Source organism: Populus euphratica, unplaced genomic scaffold (genome assembly GCF_000495115.2).
Source record: "Populus euphratica unplaced genomic scaffold, PopEup_1.0 scaffold121.1, whole genome shotgun sequence".
Taxonomy (NCBI): Eukaryota; Viridiplantae; Streptophyta; class Magnoliopsida; order Malpighiales; family Salicaceae; genus Populus; species Populus euphratica.
In genome coordinates this window covers 572,668-598,047 of record NW_011499968.1, presented here as the reverse complement: position 1 = coordinate 598,047, position 25,380 = coordinate 572,668, and the positions used below count along the sequence as shown (strand labels likewise).

The 25,380-nt window shown below is 35.7% G+C and overlaps 4 protein-coding genes and 1 non-coding gene across 9 annotated transcripts; 1 reads left to right on the top strand and 4 right to left on the bottom strand.

Annotated features, from left to right (window-relative positions):
- Positions 1 to 222: 222 nt before the first annotated feature.
- On the bottom strand, positions 223 to 2,272 carry LOC105139116 (uncharacterized). Of its 2 annotated transcripts, XM_011045447.1 has the most exons (6): positions 2,019 to 2,272; positions 1,849 to 1,902; positions 1,547 to 1,736; positions 1,266 to 1,438; positions 1,067 to 1,157; positions 223 to 756 (listed from the first exon to the last, which is right to left on the bottom strand). In XM_011045447.1, exons 2-6 carry the CDS (start codon positions 1,867 to 1,869, stop codon positions 308 to 310), a joined length of 924 nt encoding a protein of 307 aa, XP_011043749.1. In that variant the 5' UTR covers positions 1,870 to 1,902; positions 2,019 to 2,272; the 3' UTR covers positions 223 to 307. The 2 variants fall into 2 exon arrangements, with proteins under 2 accessions (XP_011043749.1, XP_011043748.1); XM_011045446.1 differs by having other exon boundaries at positions 1,849 to 2,271.
- A 4,887-nt stretch (positions 2,273 to 7,159) lies between these two features.
- Positions 7,160 to 9,910, bottom strand: LOC105139115 (IAA-amino acid hydrolase ILR1-like 3). The gene is given in 5 exon segments (NM_001304320.1): positions 7,160 to 7,633; positions 8,011 to 8,139; positions 8,453 to 8,767; positions 9,275 to 9,400; positions 9,490 to 9,910. Coding segments are annotated over 5 exon segments (1,299 nt in total). The 5' UTR covers positions 9,835 to 9,910; the 3' UTR covers positions 7,160 to 7,249.
- Positions 9,911 to 10,058: 148 nt separating this feature from the next.
- On the top strand, positions 10,059 to 10,143 carry TRNAM-CAU (transfer RNA methionine (anticodon CAU)). The gene is given in 2 exon segments: positions 10,059 to 10,096; positions 10,108 to 10,143. It is a non-coding gene; the product is annotated as a tRNA-Met (tRNA).
- Positions 10,144 to 10,499: 356 nt separating this feature from the next.
- On the bottom strand, positions 10,500 to 13,720 carry LOC105139114 (uncharacterized). The gene is made up of 6 exons (XM_011045444.1): positions 13,389 to 13,720; positions 13,000 to 13,277; positions 12,242 to 12,502; positions 11,750 to 12,130; positions 11,185 to 11,610; positions 10,500 to 11,098 (listed from the first exon to the last, which is right to left on the bottom strand). The coding sequence occupies exons 1-6, from the start codon at positions 13,558 to 13,560 to the stop codon at positions 10,790 to 10,792; spliced, it is 1,827 nt and encodes a 608-aa protein (XP_011043746.1). The 5' UTR covers positions 13,561 to 13,720; the 3' UTR covers positions 10,500 to 10,789.
- A 5,290-nt stretch (positions 13,721 to 19,010) lies between these two features.
- On the bottom strand, positions 19,011 to 23,352 carry LOC105139113 (uncharacterized calcium-binding protein At1g02270-like). Of its 4 annotated transcripts, none has more exons than XM_011045440.1 (9): positions 22,744 to 23,346; positions 22,531 to 22,636; positions 21,769 to 21,989; positions 21,588 to 21,664; positions 21,360 to 21,468; positions 21,123 to 21,248; positions 20,480 to 20,590; positions 20,265 to 20,372; positions 19,011 to 19,873 (listed from the first exon to the last, which is right to left on the bottom strand). In XM_011045440.1, the coding sequence occupies exons 1-9, from the start codon at positions 23,008 to 23,010 to the stop codon at positions 19,643 to 19,645; spliced, it is 1,356 nt and encodes a 451-aa protein (XP_011043742.1). In that variant the 5' UTR covers positions 23,011 to 23,346; the 3' UTR covers positions 19,011 to 19,642. The 4 variants fall into 4 exon arrangements, with proteins under 4 accessions (XP_011043742.1, XP_011043745.1, XP_011043744.1 ...); XM_011045443.1 differs by having other exon boundaries at positions 19,784 to 19,959; positions 20,265 to 20,340; positions 22,744 to 23,352; XM_011045442.1 differs by having other exon boundaries at positions 19,784 to 19,873; positions 20,265 to 20,340; positions 22,744 to 23,351.
- Positions 23,353 to 25,380: the final 2,028 nt, after the last annotated feature.

Here is a 25,380-nt window from a genome sequence, read left to right as displayed (position 1 = left end):
CCCATTGACTTTAACCATGTCTAACATGGCTGTCACCAACCATGTTGTGCCCACACCCAACACTTAATTGGTAGAAATATTATTGTAGTTCGTGAAAGAATATTGCTTAAGAGAAGTACTTAATGTTAGGAGATCCAAACATTCAAACCATGAAAGAATATTGCTTAAGAGAATTACTTAATTGGTAGAAATATTATTGTAGTTGCCAACTGAGTTTTGAAGAAAATAGAAGAATTTAAACATTCTCGATCGTTGATTAACCTCGTCAGAGCCATAAAAGAGTTTGATTATCAATATTATTAGAAGATCATGAAATGCAACATGCATTGGGATTCTCATCACTGAATAACTGAGGAGGTGGTATTCTCTCTATCACATATAGTGGATGGTAGTGATGCATCATTCTCTTCATGTTTTCCTCATCAACGTTGATGATGTCTATATTTGCTACTCCTTCCTTCTTCCCTTCATCTTCTTTCCTCTCATTTTTTTCAGGGTTTTCACCACCACCACCACCTTCTTCTGCTGGTTTTTCCTCTTCTTTTTTCTCTTCAGCTGGGTTTGCTTCTTCTGCTGGTTTCTCTTCTTCTTTTTTCTCCTCTTCCTTCGCTGGTTCAGGTTCAGGCTCAGGTTGTGGCACTATCCTGGCCTGCTTTTTGGTGCGTATATAAACATATTCCACTAATTTGTTTGCCTCCATTGTCCCAGTCACTGTGACTTTGCTGCTGCTAAAATCTGTCACTGCTGTTTGCACTCCTGTAATCAATAGAAATCAAACACTTGTAATTGACGAAAATCATCAGGGCAAAACAGTCCATTAATCATGTCTATATCAAACCCAGACCGAATTCATTCGAAGTGCGATCCTGTGTGGACCTTGTCCATGCCAAATTTCATAAAAATTAGCGTGTGAATCATGTTCACCCTGACTCTACCCTCAAAACTTATGTGCAGCCATGTTCTTAATTTCTGAAAAAAGAACGTAAACAGAGATCTTGAGCCTAGCTAGGTAGTGTTTATTACGTGTATCAAATGCAAAAGAGAAAAAATTAACTAATTTAACGACCTCTCATTTTGAGAATCTTTTTCTTAAGTTGCTCTGCACATGCCTCACAGTGCATGTTGATATGAAGCTCCACAGTCGTTAATCCACTTACCTGAAATTATCAGCATAATAACATTACAACAATGTCTAATTAGTATTTAATCACTCAACTATCTTATTATTATTGGAGTTTAAAATTAAAATTAGATGCCGCCAACACCTGTGAAGTAACAACTTGGGGCATCGGTTCACCCTCATTTTCAGGCAATGGAGACAAAACTTTAGCTCTTCTTTTGGTTTTCTTCATGATTTTATTACACACAGCTTGAGGTTCCACTATTCCCTTTATAGTCACTTGGTTTTGTGCCATATCCATCGCAACCCCCTCCACACCTGCAGTTAATGAAAATGTGTTTGAATTCATTAATTAATTTCTAGCTTCTTGACTTAATTTTCTATTGTTCCTTAACTAGTTGAAGTGTGAGAGAGAGATATAGAGACCTCTAATCTTCATGATGGACCTCTCAATCTTCTTGGCACATCCCACACAATGCAAGTCCACAAACAAGACAAATGGAGATGGTGGCTTTGGTTTTTCCTTCTTTTCTTCCTCTGCTGGTTTCTCTTCTTTCTTCTCCTCTGCATTTTCTTTCTTCTTCTCATCTGGCTTAGCCTCTGCCTTGGCTTGTTCCTATCAATAATTAATCAAACATCATCACATAGAACGAAATGCAAGCCCAAAGGTCTGCCAAAACCCAAGATAACAAAAACCATGCAAGCAAAACCATTCAATGATTACTTACCTGCTTAGCTTCTTCACCCATTTTCACTAATGAGAAGCAATCTTATTGACCTTCCTGAAAATGAAGTGATGAGCTAATTAATGTAAGCAGTAAGCTAGAAATTGGGAGGGAGAGACATGCAGTGGGAGGCCTAGATAATAAAGACTAGCAATCACAGTTTATTTACGTACGTATAGGAGTGAGTGAGGGTATTAATGGACGGTGGGGGTTTAATAACACAAAGTATAGAAATGTGATTCCAAGGCACATGGAATGCCAGTACTACATGCACAAAGAAACTAAAGCTTGATTATAATATGGTTTCTTTCTGAATTCTTTTCAACCTCCAACATAATCATGAGAAAGACGAAGGGGGGAAGCAGTGAAGTAGGCAAATTTATAGAGAAATTAAGGAGAGATGGAGTGGTTTATTAGGCCAAGGGAGGGGGAGAGAGAGAGAGAGAGAGAAATTACGGGGGGATGGAGGGGGAGAGAGCAAAGCAAGACATTGAAAAGGATGTCACATACTTCCAGCACCACCGACTGATGTGATAAGTCATCTCTGTAGCTTTTTAACATTGAAAAGGATGTCACATACTTCCAACACCACCGACGGATGTGATAAGTCATCTCTGTAGCTTTTTTGACAAAGTGATGATGTGTCAATTGTATGTGCAATGTTGTGAGAACAACCTGGATTCCTGGTTTCTCTGTGTCCAGCTCAATGCATCTCGTGTAGAAACTTATCTCCAATTTGATTTGATTTCTAGTTAGATTTACAATTAATCATGCAAGCGATTACTGGTAATTAATGGATTAGTTTGTCTCTTTTCAAACTAACATGTGAATAATTATGAACATTTTCTTCAGTCAAAATGTTTATTGCATAGCGAGAATCAATTCATGAATCTAGGTAAAATTGTATTACATGAGATAAGACATGATAAAAATATTCAGAAAGGATAAAGAAAGATGAAAGATAAAAATTAGAAATTTTTTTATTATGTTTTTTGGTAGTTGTGTTTAATTAGTATTTAAGGAAAGAAAAAATAAATATAAAAAAATAAAAATATATTTGATTAAAAAATAATTATGAAAACAAGGATATAAAATAAATTTATTTTAAAGATTATTCTTGAATGATTTCTTGTCCTTTAAATACAAATGAAACCATTCATTTTTAATAAAAAAAAATCACTCAAATTCAATTAAGTTAAAATTATGTGATAAGAATCTTGAATAATGTAGTAGTTTAATTGATAAGATTTTATATTTATTTTCTAGAAATTATTAGTTGGAGTGTTATAAATTTTAAAATTATTAAAGACTTGTATAATTGTTAATTTTATAGTTAAAAAATAATTAAGATATGAGTAATCTAGCTCGAACATTCACATTAATAATAATAAAAAAAACTATATAATATAATTTCAGCAATGAAATTCATAACTATCATATAATTGGAAATTAATTATATTAGTAGCTAGATGATGCTTCTGGAAATGTCTAACAATTTTATGAATTTATATGATAAATACTCTTTTTTGTTAATCAAACAAGTTAATACGATCGCGAGTACTCTATTAATTCATTAGTACGTAAACCTTGCGCCTAAAGAATATTGGATAGCGTATAATGGACAATCCTATAGCACATAATTTCTTCATAAAGTGTCCGTATACAGCATTCAGAAAGAACTTTCTATGCACATTAGGGTTTAAGCAAGGTGGTTTTTCCCGCCATTCTCATACAAAGTGGAGATGGATGAAACGTGGGGATCGGAAATGTGATCAGTTCTGCGTGCAAATTAAGACGTTAACAAATATAAAGGAAATTCACAAAAGTTGATAGATCACATGGAGATGGTCTGCTTGCCGCCCCTAGCACTGCTAACCCTTTTCTCCTTTTCCCTATTTCTTTCCTTTTTAATTTGCATGTTGTTTTAAGCCCTAAAAAGAAAAGCTTTTATGGTTTTTGCCAAAGTCATTTCCCAGATCTTACACCAGATTGATGGGGCAATGGTTTCCACAAAGATGAACGGTAATCTCCTCGCCAGAGTGGGATCGACTCGGCATCTTTTACCTTTCCATCAAAACCAGAGCCAACCAGCCTTTTGGATCAACAAAAAGAAAAGATGGAAATTTTGCACCAATGCAGAAAGAAGTGGCCCAAGTTGCTTTGGGTAATACGTGTAAATGACTTGGCATCCAAATTCAAGTCCCTCCATTGAAATGTTTGAGAAATTCAGTCTAAATTAAATCTCATAGACAAACGAATTTCACCGACCAACAAATTATCAATCTGGAGCAAAGTTTGAGAGTCCAGCCAAAAAGAAGCATGCCCATGAAGAATTTAGTTTGACTACAATTGATTACTCTAATGTTTTTAATTAGTAAAGGTAGAGATTGTGTGCATGGCTGACAATTATTTGTTGTTCAATAGATAAGGTGATTAAGAGGCTGTGATTTGATTAATTTACACTACTTTAAGAACAAAGAAAGTGATTAAACATGAGAAGATCATATAATCATTCAGAACTTTATCATGGGCTGGCCGATTAATTAAGAGATCCTAATTTAGGGATTGGTCCCAGATGCTGTTAGGACGAGTGGTCAATTAATATATAGAATTAATCTAGATTATTGCTTAGCTTAAGGAATCATATGCTCAATTACTCACTACCTTTGTTGCAAGTACCTAATTTCACAAGATTATGTTATTCATGATTGCATTTACTTTGCTATCATCTTTACGTAAATGCACTTGTTGAGACACGGTATGTGTAAGTTGCAGAGTATATCTCATTTTTCTAGTGTTTGTAATCCCAGGTGAATTATAATTTTAAAAATTAATTTTTTTAATTTTTAATTATTTTGATGTATTATGTTAAAAATAATTTAAAAAAAATTATTAAAAGCTATTTGAAAAATAATTTTTATCACATTTCCAGAGAAGCACTAAAAATGAGAAAAATTGAGTGGCTTGGCTTATATATAAAAATAAACTATAATTCAAAAATCTAAATCTGGAATTGGATATTGTGTTTATCAATGTTTTTTTTTTAATTGTTATCTAAAGAGAGAGGTATCCAAGAGGTTAATTCTATTTATAAGATGAAGATCTCTATAAACCTGGTATGTATATTATTTGTTGGAATCTTCCAAAACCAAGGCATGTGGCATTGTTTGTCATTAGTATAATATTCATGGATTAGTACTTCAATCATTAATTAATATCACTATTAACATATTGATATTATAAAGAAACAAAATTAAGTGATGAGAACATGATGATAACCCCACTTTACAAACATGATTCGTCATTCTTCTTTCTTTTAATATGGCTGCAAAATCGTCCTTTGAGAATAATGTGACTTTTACAAGTGAAACATTCACTTGATGCCAAGAACAAAAAGCTGAAGAAATTATTGAGATTGAGAGAGCATCAATGCATGATTGTTTATAGCAGACTTTAAACTAATTGATTACTTAATTAAAACTAATTGATTACTTAACTAAAACATTCACCTGTACTGGGGAATAACACAGTGGTAATGACAGGGTTAGGGTGACTTGCACCAGAGATTAGGTTGGTGCCAACATTAAGGAATGGCGTTGGTTGTATCATTTTGAGAATCCAGGTGAGCATGCATGATTACGAGCGGTGTATTTTTATTTTTCTTCCCTTATTTTCTCCGACGGGGCCACCCTCGGCTAGACTATCATCGGCCTTTCTTTCGCCCTCTTACCTTTGGTTAGGCTAGCTAGGGATTTGTTGGGCCAATAAGAAGAGGTTCAGCTGGATAAATACAAGGCGTGGTTGGCTTGTGTGGGGTTCGGTCGGACCTTCTTGCCCATCTTGAAATTCTCTAGATCGAATAGAACTCTACTAACCCTCTCAATTGATTCTTTAATATATTTTAGCTTAAGGTCGAGCCAGCGCCACTTAGGCAACTTATGATTGTTTTTTTTTTTCCCTGGTGAGTTGTGACGATCATTGGAGCAATTCTAGCGTTCATGAATTTTTTTTTTCACGTTGATGTTCATTCATTAGGACCCTCAAGGAACCTGAACTAGATCTAACATTCATGTTGATGTTCATTAATAGTGCTAACTTCTAAATTAGGTGTATTAACCTTGCCTGTTTTCATCTATGCTCTATTGGGATGCCTCCACAAGCCTCACTTTAAAGATACATTTCATCTCCTCTTGGAGTAAGCTTACTACTTAGATACTTTAAGTAGTTACTGCTCCGCGCTTGGCTACCTAGCATTTACTATGGATACAATAACTGGCCAGTCCTCTCCCTCTTAATGCTCCAACCACCACACCAGATATGAAGCGAACTGTCTCACGACATGCCAAACCCAGCTCACGTACCGTTTTAATAGGCGAACAGTCCAATCCTTGGAACATGCTACAGCTCCAGTTTGTGAAGAGCCGATATCGAGGCGGCATCCTGAACTCAAATTGTGCAGTAAACATGGCCTCTTCCGTGACCAGGTTATAGCAGATTATACTAGATAAAACCCGTGCCATATACCCAGGCTCCCAGCCCTCTCGCCAGCATAACATTCATTGAACACCCTGCCCACCGGCGGAGCCTTCTATTCTGGATATGAATCTTCACTGATACCAGTCCCAAGCACGTGTCACTTCAAGAATTTGTCCAATGCTAGTTATTAAAAATAGGCATCCCATCCAACCTAAAATGGAAGAGCTTTTACAGCAGTCCATTGCCACTTCTACTCTTTTTAATCTTCAAATAGTCCAAAGAGTCCTCGAACCCATTAAGAAACTTGTTTTGCAAGTCTTGTAGCTGCCCAAACTCAGCTTCTATCATCTTTTCAGCCCTCTACAGCCATGGAATACCATTCACAATGACCTCATCGAATGCATATATGATCATAAATAATAGCTGTCCGGATGCAAAGAATGCGAGCAAAATACAAGGCACGTTTGTGAAGTTGATTTGGGTCTGCAGAAATCTTTTGTAATATGATATACCATGAAATCTTCATTAGTGTTTGGAATAATTAATATTGCTCAATCTTTCAGGAAAAGAGTGCAAGCAAATGTAGCTCTGGGAAGGACATCCCTTGGTAAAATAGGTCGAGGGGCAACCGAAGCTCGCATAGGATATTGGCAACATAATCATTTACCTGGACAGGCAGCTTGAAGCAGCTTTTGGCACTTCTGCAGAACAAAATAGCTGCACCCGTATCCAGGTTGCTCACCAGAATCTTCTTCAGAAAGAGGTGATTGCATTAACCAGAACTGGACGGTGATCTAGAATCAAGAGTTTTATTACTTCTTTTTTTCCCCTGATTTTTACATATCCTGCCACTACATATAGAGACTTTATAGCATGGACCACTATTAACTTATTCATGATCTTCCATGCTCTTATGATGTCTTATTCTCTACGGTGCTGCAGATTGTTGATGCTCATTCAAATATATCTCTGCCAGGGCAGCGTGCAATGCTGCCCCAATTGAAAGAACGTCCTCATCAAGAAAGAAGTAAGGTGAGTGCAGGGAGTGAATTGCACCCACGTTTTCATTTCTAATTCCAATATCAAGCATGACTCCAGGAATCACTTCTTGATAGAAGGAAAAGTCCTCAGCTGTCATCACCTTCTGACCCATCTTGAAATTCTCTGGATTAAAAAGAAGTCTACTAACCCTCTCAACATGCAAATTCAATTTTTCATCATTCACGGTAGCAGGATATAGGGGAACATCTCCCTTTTCGTTCATGTCTACGTGCGCATGACATCTGTGGACAGCTGCCTGGCCTTCAACAACCTACAAGCAGTTGTAATTATATGAGCATGATTTACTTTTTCATTAGCTACTTCACAGATTCTATCATTCAGTCGGTGGTTAGTAACCTAGGTTATGAATAATCAAATTCAAGACAGTAGAGCCCAACACAGAGAATGAAAACTTGTGCCGTTAATTAAAAATCCTACTAGCTCTAAAGACTATCATTTAGGACAGCAAGGCATGAACTTGGGAGTTTGGAGGACCTTTATTGAAAGTATTTAACTGGGTTGAGAAAGAAGAATATGCAATTCTGTTTTATACATATTTTTATAGCAAGATAAACATTATGCCAACATGCACTCTGTATGATTCCTTCTGTCAAATTCAAAGTGAAGAGGTTAATTAATGCCCCTTACTTCTTTCAACCTCCGCTGGAGTTGATGTAAGCCCTCAGTCGTAAGACTCCTCAGGGTGCCCCCAAATTCAAAATATGGTGGAATTACATTCAAGGTCGCCCCTCCTCTGACATACGTAATAGATAGAACCTTCAGCCAAAAACAAAGCACCAGTTATAAGACAATAAATGTTTCACTTCTCTTTCATAATGTAAAAAATTATATATATATCCAATGGTTCTGAAGTCTACAGATTGTTTTAAATAAGTTAGACCAAAAAGGATAAAGACGAGGTGGAGAATAAAATTTATGAATATTTCGACGGGAGCTAATAGGAGGAATCCTCTGTTCTTTTATAGGTTCATCTAGGTTCCTGCAAGGTCAGCAAGTACCTTGGTCGTAGTGATTATCAACATATGGAAAAAAAGAAAGCTACAAGAGCAGATGTATAACAGGGGCATACCTGACTCTGGAGGGGATCCAGTTCTCTAGAGATGAGCTGTTGCAATGCCAAAATTGCAAATGATGCAGCAAGTAGTGGATCCACAGCATCATGGGGTACTGCAGCATGCCCACCTTTGCCTTCTATTTTTACTTGAAAGAGGGATGCAGCAGCAAAGACTGGCCCTGACAAGGATGCTATGGTTCCAGTGGGTATCTTGTAATTAACGTGCATCCCAAATATGGCTTCAGCATCACCAAGGGCACCATCTTTTATCATATGTGATGCACCAGCACCTCCTTCCTCAGCAGGTTGGAAAAGAAGTCTCACCGTTCCCTTTATAACCAATCAAAGGCATCATCATTAAATTTACAAGATGACCAGAAGAAAGAAAGAAACACAGAGCGTACATATCAGCACCTCCTTCCTCAGCAGGTTGGAAAAGAAGTCTCACTGTTCCCTTTATAACCAATCAAAGGTATCATCATTAAATTTACAAGATGACCAGAAGAAAGAAAGAAACACAGAGCGTACATGGGCATATAAACTGAACCATCAAAAAAAATAGCAAGAGTGTAAAGGCATCGATTGCAACCACTGAATGACTGGACAAGCAACTAATCTTTGTACAATTACTTAGTCTGATGCCAGTCCAAATAATCATCCACTTCTAACATCATAACATAAGAGGACAATTTCCATGCTAGAAACAAATTACAATCTTAACGTACGAAATCAGACATGATCAGGAAGTCGTCTTCATCACCATTAGAAGGATTAAAAACACACACAGCCCTCTAAAAACCCCACCTTCACAAAGAAACAAAAGACTAACTAACCTACCTTAAGCAGATGTTTCCTTTCATTAAGCAACTTGGCAGCACCAAGGAGCATAGTGGTATGAGCATCATGACCACATCCATGCATTCTTCCATTAACTTTACTCTTATGCTCCCACTCCACAAGCTCCTACAAATCATAAACAAAACACAATCAAAACCAATCAAACAGAAAGTTCCGATCTTTAAACCACAAAAAAGGACTACGAAGCACATCACTTGCAGGGGAAGTGCATCCATGTCAGCACGAAGAGCAACAACAGGAGGTGAACCAGAGCCAATTTGAGCAACAATCCCAGTTTTGGCAAGTGGGTATGTGTAAGCAATAGCAAGTTTATCAAGTTCACTTCTAATAAGGGCACTGGTATTGTGTTCCTCAAATCTGAGTTCTGGATTCTGATGAATTTGTCTTCTAATGGTTATTAACCAGTCCTTGTCTCGTTGGGATGAGTTTAGAAGATGTTCTCTATAGGTTTGCCGATCGAAAGTGGACTGAGATGAATCAAAACATAAAAGTAATGAAAGAAGGACTTGGAATAGTATCAAATACAAAAACGTTCCCATCTTTATTGCTAGTTCTACTGTAATTCGATTCCCAAAGTGATAAAAACAAGCTTCGTAACGTACAGGATCAATGAACAACAACAAAAGGATTCAAGTGAAACCAATGAATCTTTGGGAGTTGTCGGCAAATGACTATGAAAATTGAAAACGACAACCTTTGCAGGCCATTAGGCTTTCACCATGTTTTAGTATCTGAAATTGGTTTTCCGAGAAGGGAGCAACACGGGGTGGTGGCGCAGTTGGCTAGCGCGTAGGTCTCATAGCTAAAGAGTGATCCTGAGGTCGAGAGTTCGAGCCTCTCTCACCCCATTATATATTTTTGTTCCGACATTCAAGTCCTCACCTGACAATGTTGCCCCTCTTCTTAGCACAGCATTACAAATAATTTGCTTTCCGTAAATAACTAATGACATTTCCCGTGTTCTCTTTAGGGTTACCCTATGTCCTCTCACATACCAACAGACAAATAGAAAGTCATGTCTCCCTAAGCTTAGTGGACTGTCTTCGAATCCAGACCTGCAGGTCTTGGACTTCGGCTTGTTTGGGAATGCCAAGGCACCAAGAAAGTAAAGCAGAAAGTATGGTGGAAGTGATTTGCACAACGAATGATCATGCAAAACATCAACTTCTGGAGCTGGCAATTGGTAGAATTTGATCCAGAGAAGCATACAATAATTCCATAAATATTCAAGCACCAAAAGATTTTTATACAGAAATATGCCAACATAGGCATGAAATTAATCCTCTATAAACAAGATTTACAAAAAAGCTTGAACTGGTAAAATGTTGAATATAAACAGATAGGACTCGGTCTGAACATATAGTAAGGTAACTGACTACTTGAGATAATATGCATCAATAGCGACCTACAAAATCTATCCCATAAGCTTAATTAGTAAACCCACCCCGACAAACAAAAAAATTAAACCGGGAAAGCTGAGCAGAGAGAAGGTCCCTAAGCGGTATCGAGAAAAAAATATCTACATCTGCTCACTAAGACTGCAAACAAAACTGCTAATACAGCTACCCTAAACATGGTAATCGACCAGATGGAACCACATGCAGAAGAAGCCTTCGAGAACATACATGAAACCTTGCTGAGCATAGAGCGATCATTCTTCACGGCTGTTCCATTGTTAGGTATAAGTTCTTCAGAAAATTTAATGGTTTCACTAACTTTGACAAGGGTAGGTTTCAGCTGTTCATCAATGGCATTAGTATAACTGTCTTCATCCATGGCATTGGTTTCACTAACTTCTATCTCCTGCACGTGGTAATTCAGCTATACTCAAATACATATTTAGGTAAACATTAGGCTTTTTACTCAGCATCATTGTACAGACTTCTCACCTTTGTCACAATACACTCATATTCAAGTTCTCCTTCTCCAGAGTTAAAATCTTCTGACTTTGTGCTGAACTGAATTGGTTGGACTTGGAGCTTACACTGCAGATGCAATCTTCTTGGTGCCTCACCTTGTATAATGAAATTCCTGCCAAATTGTCGATTTTGTGGATTGCGAACCCTGGTCCTTATTCCATTCCAATTAGCATCACTACCACCAACTTCATTCGTACTGTTGCTTGGTTTGTTGAGTGTATTGAGCTGGTCTGTGGCAGAAATTGATGCTACACTTTGCGGGGCATAAGATCCATTTTGTAATGAACCCAGATAGATTGGCTGCTGATGCACATTACTATCATAAAGCAGAGTTGAAGAAGGCTTCTCGTCAATGTTCCCCTCAGGAAAGTAAGCACCCTGAAATCCTTTTTCAATCTGTAATGAGATGGAAGTGCATGGTTAAATTTCTAAAGGGCATAAATTTATTTGTAAAACAAGATAATGAAATTTAAACGAGTCCCAGAATGTGCAAGACAATGTGATATGCAGAAGTAGTGTGGCAGTTTCCACTCACCCTAATTGGTTCCATGTCAACATCTGAGCCACTGTAAGATCCATTGTCCTCAACAACACGGAGCAAGCTGCCCCTAAAAAGGCTCTCACTTGGAAATGATGAATTGTTCTGAAAGCCAGGCACCTCATATAAGAGTTCATTTGGCTGCTTAAGTATGGAATCAATGAATTCAGAGGTATAGTCATCTGTTTCATTTCCAACATTATGAGATTGCAGCCCTCTGTTACTGCTGCTCAAATCATTGTTGCCATGATTAAACATGGAGGAAGATCCCACTGCTTCATGGACCTGCTCATGGACTGGTGGAAAAAGTTCGTAATCTAGAGCCTGTGGTGGGGAGTCAAATAACCAATTCAAGGCTTCTTCCAGCTGTAGCTCCTCCTACAAAATGCATTAAAAAAAGAAGCAAAAATAATTAATTACTTGCAGATTGCATTTCTCTTACACTGAAAAGGTCATGCTGTAAACATTAATAATTGTCTTCCAACTCACCTCAGAAGCTGGTAAATCAGCAGTTTGATCTCCTCCTTCAGAAACACCAACGCTGCAGCTTGGAAATTCAACTGGCGCTACAACCTCAGAGGTTGTTGTATTTGCCGGAGATGCTTCAGTCAGTGGTTGATCAAATTGTGCAACTTCTGGAGACGATTGAGCTGTGGTAGGAGACGAAACAGTAGCTTCAGCTTCATTACAGTTCGGACTCTCAATGCTCTCATCTTGTTTCTTAAACAAACGACAAAGAACAAAGGCACTCTGCATTGCATAACATTGTCCAAAGTTATCAAAATCGAAATACTAATGGCTATATAGATACCAAGCAAGCACAAAGGGTTTAAAACATCTTATGTAATGAGCATCATTTGCAAACAGACCAAAAATAAAGTGCCATAGCCATTTATTTCTAAATTTTTAAGCACCCAATGGCGTCAATCAATCATGGATGCAGCGGTTTATGCAGCAAAAGAAATCAATCCATCAAACAAACAAACAACAAAGCACCCTAATGCACCCTGCATTGCATGAAACTATCCAAAACAACTGTCCCAATAGAAATGGAGCAGCCATGATAACTAAAAAAAAGAAAACAACACTATCATAAACGACCATTATTTTCCAAATTGACAAAGCACACAAGCTGTCGAACCTACAAACATATAAGCAACAAATGAGACAATTCAATCAATGGAAAACATCAAAGCTCTAAACTTCACAGAAAAAACATAAAACCAGTAACCAAAAACTGATTTTACCTGGCCAGGCTTAGTTCCATCAAGCTCCTCTTCAGTAGCACGATACTCATGCATAACCCAATTAGTCCTCTTCCCCTTAGGAGCACGTCCAGTATAAAATACCAGAGTCTTCTTCATTCCAATCAATCTATTTCCAGACTTGATCTTCCTATCCTTGCCAGTTGCCTTCCAATACCCAGCATCTGTTGCTCTATTCTGCCTCGATCCATTTGGATACTTCCTGTCTAATGGACAGAAAAAAAACCACTCCGGATCCTTGTTCTTTATTATCGACAAGACTACAACAACAACAACGGAAAAAAAACAAACAATTTTTCAAGATTAATTCAAAAGACACAAAAAGGAAGGATTTTTCACCCTTTTTAGTATTTATGTATGCATTTATGTACCTGGTAAGTCCCAAGGTTCCCATTTGCAGACATCAATTCCACGAATAACTTTAACTTTATCATCTTTTCCATTGATTTTGTGTCTTAAGTAGTAATTAACTAGTTCTTCATCTGATGGTCTGAATCTAAAGCCTAAGGGCAGTGAATTCAAGTTCAAAGACATAACAGCCATGGTTTTCAAAGAAAAATAAACCCTTCACTCAATTTACAAAGAGAAGACGAATCGAGGATAGAAGATTCAGTCTTGAAGATATTTTAAGGGCTCCATTGATGACATTTGAAGGAAACTACAGAGAAAGTGAAGACCTCATCTTGGAACCCAACCCGACGCGTTTAAATAAATAATAAAAATAAAACACGACACCCTCGGATATTCCGCGTATGGGATTTTTATTACTTGTTTACCCATGGTCGTGTCCTTATTTACCATAAATACCACGGAGTGGGGATGTGGTAGGGGTAGGATGGGGAAAGGGAATGTGAGTTGGAGGGTGGTAATCCAGATTAAAGGGGGCCTTACGCAGTCTAGTGAATGCTATCTTGACACGTGTGATGTTGTAACACGGTGGGGTCTACGCGTCTGACGTGTGTAAATAAGGAAAGGGAGATGGTTCGAAAGGAGATGATACAGGAGGAAGAAGAAGGTGCCATGAAACATCATCCCTAACCTCCCACAGGGTGACGCGGGCTTCTTTTATTTATTTATTTATTTAAATGTCCTTCAAGTCAATTTGAGAGAACATTAAAAAAATAAAAATAGTGAATTCATTAGAATTTAATTCAATTGGTAAAAGGAAAACTTTTTCAACCCCTAGTTTTTTTTTAAAAAAAAATGCAAAGGTTTTATGTTTCTCTTTTTGGTCTCTCATTTGAGTTTAATATTATTCAAAGCAAAGATCTTAAACAATTCACTAATATTTTGGTCTATCATTTGAATCTGCTTATCAATTCATTTCCACACTGAAAACCTAATTAAGATAAAAAGAAAACCCAATTGAGATAAGAAATACTTCGAGGACTTGATGTAAACTATGTTCAAAGATTTGGGATTTTTATAATTACCAAGTAACATCAGCTGTAGCTTGTTTTGTCTCGACTCTTCGATTCAAAACCATAATTTAGCTATAGGTTTCATAATTAAATTGGAATGTTGCCCCTAGATTATTATTATTTCTTTTGGAGGACTTGCACATATTAATATTGAGTTAAATCATTTGTAAAGGCATCTTAAGATATGGTGAGTCAAATATTAGAATGTTTACCGAAAACAAGTTGCCTCAATTTTATATTTTATTTTACATGTATGTATATATATATATATATATATATATATTGGAGGACTAGAGAACCTTCTTTTTTTCTTTTTCCTCCTTTTTTCCTTTGTCTTTTTTAATTAAATCGACAAAGACCAAGATGTTATAGACAGCAGAGCAATCAGGCTCCACCAACACATGAATGAAATGTCCTCGGAAGGAATCCTAGGATTTCCCTTTTCCCTTTTCTTTTCCATTTCCTTTTCCTTTTTCTTGTGTATATATTTAATTATTTTCCTATTCTTTTAGGGTTTAGTTTGTAGTTTTAGCTGTACCAAAAGAGCAGACAACGTGGGGGAGGTGAAGTCGGTTTCTCAAAAGAGGATGGCGATAGATGCTTGACCATTCATGCATGATGAGTAAACTCAATTATCAAATCTGTTGCCTTTAGACCATCCACCCTATAGCCATTTCCCAGCATTTCTTTTATATTATTTATGTATTTATCTGGCCTGTATTGCTAGTTTTGTACACTGGTTATAAAATCTAATATAGGGTAAATTCAATACAAGATTCCCCTAACAATTGTCGGGGATCAACTTATTTTGTTTAAAAAATAAATAAATAAGTTGAAATTATACAGGTTTAGATTAATCAGGTTAATGAATTAACTTGCAGATTTTTTTTCATCTTAAATATTATTTGGCTTTTAAATTAACTCGTCAAACTAGTTGGAGTTTTACATGTTTTGGTTTTATACTCTTCAAAATTATTAAAAAATTATTCAGGTTAGGTAATACCAGTATTTTAATTAACGAGAACCATTCTTTTATCTAAAAGAGGCACAACTTTCATTCTACATGACAATTATTTGCAAAAACTATACCGTTCAAGTACTTGTAATAATAAAAAAAAAAAACATATTAATAGATGCACAAAGACAAACGAAACCTTATACAATTTTAAGTACTTGTAATAATAAAAAAACATGTTAATAGATTCACAAAGACAAACGAAACCTTATACAATTATTGATGTCTGAACTGAAAAATCTTTTAAAAAAAGTTGGAAAATTTTCCAATAATTTAATAATCAAATCCATTTATATTCTTAACAAAGTGTTAATCCTCGCATTGTTGTCAAGGTGCCATAGCGAGGAAAGTAAATCTTCTAATATATCTCAACTCTCAGGATCACTACGAATTGATTTTTCCTATCTAGGATTTCATTTTCCTAGTTTCTCTCTTCCCCATCCTCCATTCCAGTGAGCTTGGACCCCAAGAAATTTGTGCAGTGTGTGAAAGCTTGGAAATCATTGAATTTAGTGTCTGTTTGAGGCTACGATTTAATATTTTTTTAATGAAAAAACCTTTATTAAATAAAATAAAAAAGAACCGAGGGAACATACGAGAATCTTGATAATATAATACAAACTTTATAGTGAGATATTGTAGGTGATTGAAAAGAGACTAGGATGCTTTAGAAAAAGACACAGCATTTGGGATGGATAGGTACTCTTGCCGGGACCTCTCTAGCCCACAACTGCTTTTACTTTATGAAATCTAAAAGCCTCAAATCAAAGTAAAACGAATCCATCACTCCAAACATCGTTGAAGATACAAATGCCAAGTCTCTCAACATTTCACGCCTATTCTCTTTGTTGCAAATTGTATGTACGTGTGTGTATTGGCACTCAATTTGTTGCTATGCTTGCTGGAATATTATATAATACGATGCTTTTATTTATTTATTTTTCTCGTATTTGAAAGCGATGGTCTCTTGGATTAGGGCTTTGCACATCCTTGATTATTCCTTTATAAAAAGGTTGTTGAGGTAGTGGAGTTCTGAAAGAATACCTTTCCCTGTTCTCTTTTTAACCTTTGCATGCACGCCCCAACATGGATATACCTTTTTATTTTTCATAATTAAAACAGAAGAAGAAGGAGAAGAGGAGGAGGAGGAAAAAGAAAGACATGACCCGCTTGGAACCCTAAAGTAATAATTTTGTTAACCACGACGACTTAATTTTTGGTGCTGGAAATTGTGCCAAAAGTTGAGGATAGTTTTATACTTCTCATCCTCCCTTAATCAGAGGCAGGAGCGATGCTTGGATAATTCCGGGGTTACTCCTTTTTAGTTTTTCAGTTTTTTTTTACAAGTCCCTCCTGCATTATGTCATTCAAGTCTGAAATCTCTACATCTTATCCTCTCTTTTTTGTACGGAACTTCAAAAGGCAATTAAATTATGTGATTCACGAAGCGGCCACAAGAGTCAAAAAGTTCGATCCTAGCTTTATAGAAAATAGTAATCAATTTCGTAGTCTCAATCCTCTTTGGAAAAAAATGTTAGGTTGTGAGGCTCTATAATCATGTTGGCCATGTGTGGCAGACGGGTTCTATTTTTGAAACCTTGTGATTCCTCCAAAATTCACTTTTGTTGGTTTTTTTTAAAAAAAATTAAAATTAAAAAAATATATATGTAAATTACATTTTAGGGTTAAAACTTTTTTTAAAAAAATGCCTATATTCTCTACAGTTTTGTGGCTAGAAAAAAAATTGAAAAATATGAGTTTTGAGTATTTTAAAATCTATGATGAAATAATAATTTTCTATGGCACTTTGTAGTTTCTCATTTTCTCTAGTTTCTTTAATCATCTCACATGTGGAGTGAGCCTAAATTTTCAACTATGCAAATTTCTTGTGCACTATTATTCTTATTATCTTATATATATATATATACATATATATATATATATATATCTTTACATACCAATTGGTTTTAAGATTTAATAGTTGTTTTTACAATTTATAATTGTATCATAGCTTATTTGGATATTGATTGATTTTTATAATGGCAACAAAAGTATGACAATTATAAAGTTTAATGTAAAAATTTTTAATTAAGAAAGATTTTAATTTATGGAGTATTAAAATATTTTTTTGTTAATTTAACAAGGTTTATTTAAAGTATTGCATGGACAATTTGATTAAGGGAATGAATGATGAAGAGAGATTTTATAAAATGAGTATATAGTGCTATTCAATTTTATTTGTCTAATAAGATTTCGAGAGATATTATCTATGAAACTATAGTTATTGAAATAGGAATAAGATTGAAAATTTTTTACATGATCAAATCACCAACAAATCAATTATGTTTAAAGCATGAATTATATATTCTCCGGATAAAATAAGATATACCTATTAAATTGAAAACTTGCTAACATATTGACAACTTATCTTGAATCAATTTCAAATATTGTCTAATTTGATTGGTTTGATGGAGATGATTAAATAGAAGTTCAAGTTTTGTATGTTAGCTCAATTTAAATTACAGGCTTAACAAAAATATTCATATATTTAATGTATATATAAAAGCTTAAAATTATTATATTTTAGAGTTAAAATTTATTTGTAAGTGTCTATATTCTCTATACTTAAGCAACTAAAAAGTAGTGAGAAAATTTGAATTCTAGATTGAGTTGAGATTTTGGGTAAAAAAATAATTTTGTATAATATTTTATAATTTTATATTTTCTCATAATAAATTTCTCTTCTCATCGTCTCGTGGAATATATCTAAGTAACTAAAACATATAATTTTTTTTGTGTGCTCTTGTGTGGTTAATATGTTTATTACTTTATATCTGATCTCCACTTGCCAATTAATTTAAGATTTTAGGGTTATTTTTACAATAATTTAATCCTGTTTTTAGATCTGGTAATGGATTTTGCTGATTAATTTGAATTATTTTGTTAACTAAGACAATATCATTTTACTTTTTTTTTAAAGAAATATTAAAATAGATTTTAATCTGACGAGTAAAGTCAATCCACCCAAGCTAGAAACTTTTTCCCTCCATGCCGGCTTTAATAAATGAAGCTAAGGTATGTGTAACTGGTTTGTTTGGGAAGATCAAGAGTGACAACCCATCGTGTAACACAGTAAAGGGTCAAGTGCGATTGTCCCATCTGTGCCATACGTGGCCACATATACTAGTGGGTTCCATTGTTGCGTGTAGGCAAGTATGGTCCATGGGGGTGCAGTCGCGACGGACACAGCTATACTTGACACGCCATTCATTAGCGTGACATCCGAAGCTTTTTCTATAGCTCCATTGAATCTCTCTGGATAATCTAGAGATACTCCTCTTCTAAATAACAGATCGACAAGATCAGGGAATCTAGTGTTTCTCGTACTGATCGCTCTCTCAACCTTAAAAACCAGCAGATGATCAGAGTTCCAACGTTCGACTCTCTGCCATGAGGACAAGTCAACCCTAGCCCATGAACCCAAATTGAGGCTTCACGTACAAAAAAATGGTTGAAGGCAACTTTTTTTCAACCATAGTTGCCTGAGAGATGCATTATAAAGGAAAACAGATAAAAATGTGGATTGGATTCTGAGGTTTTCTTCTCTACAATTTGATTAATTACAACCACTACTTTATTTATAACAGCATATTACAGAGTCAGGGCAAAACTCTCTTATAAGAAGATACTTTTATGCCTACATCCTAAAAATGGCCAAAATGCTTGAAGCAATCTGCTGTTGCCCTCACCAAAAGCTACAAAAGGTGATGCATGCCTACTTCTATCCACGAGAGTAAATTTCTACCGCTGCTCTCTTTCGTTTATTCTCTTCTTCTTCACCTTGTTCCTATTTCATTGTCAAGGAGCAAACAGATGAAGCAGAACCTGGAATCCACCAAGGAGACTGGCACAGCTAGTCCAGTCCATCGGTGCCCAACAGGAGTCCTTGAATATTCAAAAGCAAGTCCATTGGAGAGTTTGCTGCAACATGTCACCCTCTCAACTTTGACATTCTAAAGGCTACCCTATTACATTTGGAGAAAAAAACTGAAAGAGAATTCAAAGCCCCTCACTTGATAATTCGTGTGCCTGTTTTAGCAACCCTCTCGTGACAACCTGTTTGCGGCCCCTCATGCTGTGCTCGTTCATTCTGTTCTAAGTCTTGTGCCTAGTTTGCTTTCAAGGACTTTCATGATATCAATCGTGAGCATGGCATTCTTATTGGTGAGAACACCACCGTTAGTCGGGCATGATCTGAAAGAGAGTAGTTCTTAGGCCACATTCCTTTCTCTACTTCAGGAGGGAAGAGAACAGCATTCTCCACACTGAAACCAATTGTTTGCTCTTCTCTACCCTTAAGATTATCGTCTTGGATTTCATCATCTTTCTGCTTTGACCATATAGGATTCCAAATTCGCTGCTGTAGTTCCAAAATCCCACAATGCGAACATCGTAGTTTAGAACACTGTTTTACAGGTATTAACATATGTCGAATTGCTTTCTTTTCTGAAAACAATATGATAAAACAGATATGATGTAGCACATATACACATTTTGACGTAAAGATCAGCAAAAACATGGAAGCCATTCATCAGGTTAAAAACATAAACAAATGTTGGCAAAAGTACAACTAATTTGTGGATTGCAGAAAGTATTTTAATTTGAGATCAAGCAACCTGGATTGCCAATCCTGGTGCTACCACAGCTTGCTAAAAAGGCGGTTGCATTGTGAAGAATTGGTGTGGAAATCAGAGTATCCTGATGCTTTCGTAAATTATAGCTAGTGCGACATTCACTTTTTAGTTGGTTACCTGAAATTCTTTATAATCAAGAACACCATTCCCATCAATGTCTGCCTGCGCCCACAAATCCTTTGTTTCTTCGTTGCTGAGTCCATAACAATGGCCGGTTAAGTTAAGCTGAATATTTAGAACATTGTTATGTATGAGTTGTCAAGCAAATGAATACAAACATCTTACTAAGCAACCGCATTGATAGGAGATAATACAGGTTCCACTTATCATACCTGCTGAAGAGCTTCACAGAAGCCTGAGTAGGTAATGCAGTCACTATCACTATCAGCCTTCAGAAAGGCAAAGGCATCTTCTTCTGTCAGGGAAGCTCTCCGTAGCAGATACTGAAATGTAAAATTCTATTTCAGAGATAGAAACTCAAGAATTGTTCTCCCAAGGCTGATAAAATTCTATTTTTAAATTCCATGTCCCTGACATTACAAAACCAACGCAAAACACAAAAAATATACGGGTTCATTCCAAAACAACCAGCTTAGCAACAGTTTCTATGGGACATTAAGAAGTAACTCGAGGTTGCAAAAGAGATGAGAGATTACAAATGCCTTAGTTGACCGAAAGTTGGCGTCCTTCTTGCTTGTGAAGTTGCACAGATTCTAGGTCATTTGGGGATGTCTCTTCAAAGAAGAAACATTAACTAGATGACACTCACAATATAAGCTGGCTTGCTAATTTTTTATTTACACTGTCCAGCCTTACGCTGATATTATTAAGTGACCATCAATTGAGTTAAGAGGAGGTGTAGATACCAAAGAAATGTACAAATGAAGCCCAACAATAAACAGAGTGAGATCGTTGAAGTGTTAAGATCATGAAAACAGAGAATTCCAGGTTAATGTTAAAGAATAAAAATCTGACCTTGAACATGCCAAATACTGCTTCACTCCAACTTGTTTTTAGTAGCTTGCGGTATCTATTGGGATTAAGAAGCCATATAAAATCCACGCCACAAATATTTCCACGATGATTAAGGTGGCTAACCCACTGAGCACAACACATGAAAGGAATGAGAAATTTATGCATCGGATGTAACCAACAAAGTGATTTCTACCGAAGAAAATAAATTATTACTAGTTTGAACATGAAAATAAGGACCTTGTGAGCATCTGCATCAGTGTACTGATGAGCAGTATCATACGAGGATACAAAGCCTTGTGACCTGAGGAACTTGTAAACATGCCCCCGTTTGCTCCCATTCCAGTCACTGCAGAAAGTACACAGTAAAGGTTAAGGAATACAATGAGTGTGATTGTGTGAAGGGCATAGAATCTACCAAGCTGGAGTGGTTTCTTTATGACATTTAGCATATGATCATGTAATTACCCGCAAAGCATAATAGGCGTTAGGCTAAGCTTGTTTTCTTTCTGATAAGATTCCACATACTGCAGGATTTTGTAGACCTGTTATTGCAATCATAGAACACAGGCCAAAACCAAGGATAGTAAGAAGTTACTTGCGAAGAAGATAGAAAAGAGAAAAACAAAGGGTGGAAAAATGTACTTACCTGATTCAATCTTACAAGAGACAAACTTGAATCATGAGGAAATAACAAGTGGGTATTGACAATGAGAATTTCTTGGCGAGTGTCATTGTTCCGGCATGGTGAACAAGGGGCAGCTAATTCAACATGTAACAACTGAGCAACTCGATCCCCGCAATCATTGAACAACAATTCCCTATGGTTAATAACTCTGAAATAGTCCTTGCGCACAGCGATCAGTAGGCCTGGGATATCATACAATGACACAGTATGTTCAAAAGGATTCAACAAAAGAAAATTCTGCTCATTGTTTCTTCTGCTATTCATTTGTATCTAAGACCATTTTATTTCCTCAACAAAAATCCCCAACCTCCAACAAAACTTAAAACTCTTTATTCTTATTTCTGAATACATGGAAGAATTCTCCTGAAGATAGTGAAAGAGAACAGGAAGCAGAGGAATTGGTCAAATTTGGAAGATATCTTCCCTATTTTGTCCAAATTCGAGACATTAAACCACTAGGAAATAGTGATGGAACAATTGATGAAACAAGAAACATCAAATGCAGATCAAATTAGCAAACTCCTGGAACATGGCCTATAATGTCTGATTACAGGAAGTCCAACATGATCCAAAAATTGTATAAAAGTTTCGATCTTTGCACAAAATGGTAAACTATGAAATAACAGAATTCATAAAAAAAAAACCAAAATTTTAATGTATAAACAAAAGGGATTCCAGAGAAAATTCCAAGATGAGAAATGAATAAGAAAGGTAGGTACCAACCATCACCACGGTTGTTGGTTCGTGCAAGCTTGAAATTGAGATAGCCTGCATCACCTAATCTCTTCTCATACATGTTGACCAACTCTTCATTTCCCAACCAAAATTCCTACAAGAATTTGAAACAATCAACAAATCAATCAAAACAATCATAAAAAACATAGAGAGACAGAGACAGAGACAAGCACAGAGGCAGAGAGAGAGAGAGAGAAGAACCTGAAGACAAATTATGGAAGATCTTTCACGCAACAAGGAAACCAAAATCCTCTGGTTTCTGACAAGCCAATAGGCCCTGTAATCACTTTCACGTGAATTCTGATCCTGATCATTGTTAATGTTAAGACGTTTATAGATAGGTGCTAGAATGTTAAACGTTGTACAAGTTATACAAGGTTGTTGCCGATGATCTCTCATTGACATTGATGATGATATTGCATAGCTCCCTATTCTTGATATCCTTCTTGATCTCCTTTCCTTTCTCATTTTTTCTCTTTCTCTCTAACCTTTCTTGTATTCAAATTTCAAACCAAATGATCAAATTCTGAGGCACCGCAACAGAAAGAAATAAAAAGAGATGACAAGTGGGGTGGTGGCAGGGGAGGAGGGGAGGCTAGTTTTGACGGAAAAGGTTGTGGTGGCGGTAATGGAGGCCGTTTTGAAGCAGCCAATCAAAGGAGGAAAAGGCAGCAGCAAAACCACCACCACCACCAAGAAGAAGAAGAAGAAGAAGAAGAAGAATATTGTGAAAATGGGGGTGCGTTGCGACTAAAGAAAGGCAACCTCATTCCCTTGAGTCTTCATTCTCGTGCAAGGTCTACGCTTTATATAGTCTATGCAGTGCTATATGGTTATGACTTAATTTAATTAACCGTTGCCTAAAAAAAAAGTTTATTGCAATCAATATGCCTATTATAGCTTAGTTTTGCTTTATAGTCTATTTGAGAGTTTATTTTTTTGAAAATATATTAAAATAATATATATTTTTTAATTTTAATATTATTATATTAAAATGATAAAAAAATATCAATATAAAGTTCTTTAAAAATTAAAAATCTTAAAAAGCATGATAAGACCATAATATCAAACAGTGCATAATGGTATATAATTTTATTTTTAATTTTTTAAAATATGTATTCAAATGATTTTAATTGTGCATTCTTCTTTCAAATCTGGCGTATATATTAATAAATTTACTTGTGCAATATTCTTAAAATTTGAATCTAAAAAGTTAAAAAGTGAACATATTTCCTTAATCACTAGAAGAACCTCTTAGGTTTATTATTATAGTTATTATGATAATTAGGAAGTTGGGTTCATAACTTTACTCTCAAGTGCAAGTCAGTCGAGTATCAAACAAGTGCATAATCAAGTCGATGTGTATGTTGGTTGAAATGAAATCTATGAATTTGATCGGCAGCGCATAACGATGGAAGCAGAGAGATTCTTATGTTTATGGGAGGCAAAACTTAGACCATAATTTTATTAAGGCATTCTAATTTAATTAATGAACTATTCTTGTAAGTTGTAACCTGACTTGAAAATAAGGTCATTTTATAATTAAAAAATTACTTACAAACACATCATCGTGTAAGAATATTGAATAATAAGGTATGATTACATAGGAATCGAGGGTATTTTGTCCTGGAGTGAAAAGACTGGCTTGAGAAATTCCTATTGACTCTCATCTTACCAATTCGCAAGTTCTTTAAGTATTATACGAGCTCCATATATATAGATTGATTAATGTATTAATTACAAAAAGATGCCATCATGATCTCGATCAATAAAAAAGTGATGCTATAATGTTTGCATGTTTTTTCTTATTTTTGTTCCATTTAGCTTTTAATTTTATTAATATTTATTCATGCTATTGTGTCATAACATGAATTAATTATGTCGTTCCTTCTCTTTGGTACACATAAAACACCATAGAAATGTGCCAAAAACGTTTTTGAGGTGAGCAAAGCAAGGTGTGGACTGAATTTAAGACGGGGCACTGTATTTGTAAGGGATATGTGGGTATAATTATGAAGAAATAACAAGCATATGCATCAATTTGAATGGACCCCCACATAATTTTTAGCTTTCCTGCTAAGAAGTTGTGGGGAGGCCTCTGCCACAGAGTGAACAAAGCAAGCTCGTCCACTAGCTCCTTGGTATTTATCCAATGATTTCCTTTTAGGGCTTGTTGGAGGTGGACGCGTATATAAAATATGTATGTGCACCAAATTCGTTTTAAGCCAAGGCCTAAGATCAAAGCATATGCTCTATAGTATCCATCCTGCCACAGCGCTCCTTTTCAATACGATATGGAAATGCAAACACCATTTCACCAAGCATTATATTGTATGGAAAAAGAATAGAATATGGCAAATCACACACTATCTTTGCCAAATCGAAATATTTAATTCAAAAACAAACTACTCGAATTTATTTGTTATTGCTTGGTTTGGGATTTGAATTCTAATTATTAATGGATGATGATTTACTAGTTCAACACTATAAAAAAGAGTAATATTGTTAGTTCAATAGGGTGTTTGGAAAATCTTTTGCTAATTACAATACCAACTCTTCTTTAATTCTCAAATCAAATATAAGTGATAATGCAGTAAGTGAAGCATGGAAAAGGAGAATTCTTTATGCATTTGAATTAATAAAATAGGCTAATTATTATGTTTGTAAAACTAGGGACAATATGTATTGATGTATGCGGAATATTTTAAGGAAAATTATGATTTAAGGAGGGTCATGAACACTAAGATTAAGGATAAAAAAAAAAGATAAAGAAAGAGACGAAGGGACGGCGGCTTAGGATATGGGGAAATACTAAGGAGACTATGAGAAAAGAGAAAA

What these genes read in the sequence shown, in the direction of transcription:
- LOC105139113 (XM_011045440.1), bottom strand. Translation starts at nt 23,010, where the DNA reads ATGAGAAAGGAAAGGAGATCAAGAAGGATATCAAGAATAGGGAGCTAT. An exon ending in AACCAACAACCGTGGTGATG is followed by an intron (nt 21,990 to 22,530) that starts GTTGGTACCTAC and finishes ATGATATCCCAG; the next exon opens with GCCTACTGATCGCTGTGCGC. An exon ending in CTGATGCAGATGCTCACAAG is followed by an intron (nt 21,249 to 21,359) that starts GTCCTTATTTTC and finishes TGTTGTGCTCAG; the next exon opens with TGGGTTAGCCACCTTAATCA.
- LOC105139116 (XM_011045447.1), bottom strand. Translation starts at nt 1,869, where the DNA reads ATGGGTGAAGAAGCTAAGCAG. An exon ending in TGGGTGAAGAAGCTAAGCAG is followed by an intron (nt 1,737 to 1,848) that starts GTAAGTAATCAT and finishes AATTATTGATAG; the next exon opens with GAACAAGCCAAGGCAGAGGC. An exon ending in GTCCATCATGAAGATTAGAG is followed by an intron (nt 1,439 to 1,546) that starts GTCTCTATATCT and finishes CATTAACTGCAG; the next exon opens with GTGTGGAGGGGGTTGCGATG.
- LOC105139114 (XM_011045444.1), bottom strand. Translation starts at nt 13,560, where the DNA reads ATGGCTGTTATGTCTTTGAACTTGAATTCACTGCCCTTAGGCTTTAGA. An exon ending in GGAACCTTGGGACTTACCAG is followed by an intron (nt 13,278 to 13,388) that starts GTACATAAATGC and finishes TTGTTGTTGTAG; the next exon opens with TCTTGTCGATAATAAAGAAC. An exon ending in TTGACATGGAACCAATTAGG is followed by an intron (nt 11,611 to 11,749) that starts GTGAGTGGAAAC and finishes ATCTCATTACAG; the next exon opens with ATTGAAAAAGGATTTCAGGG.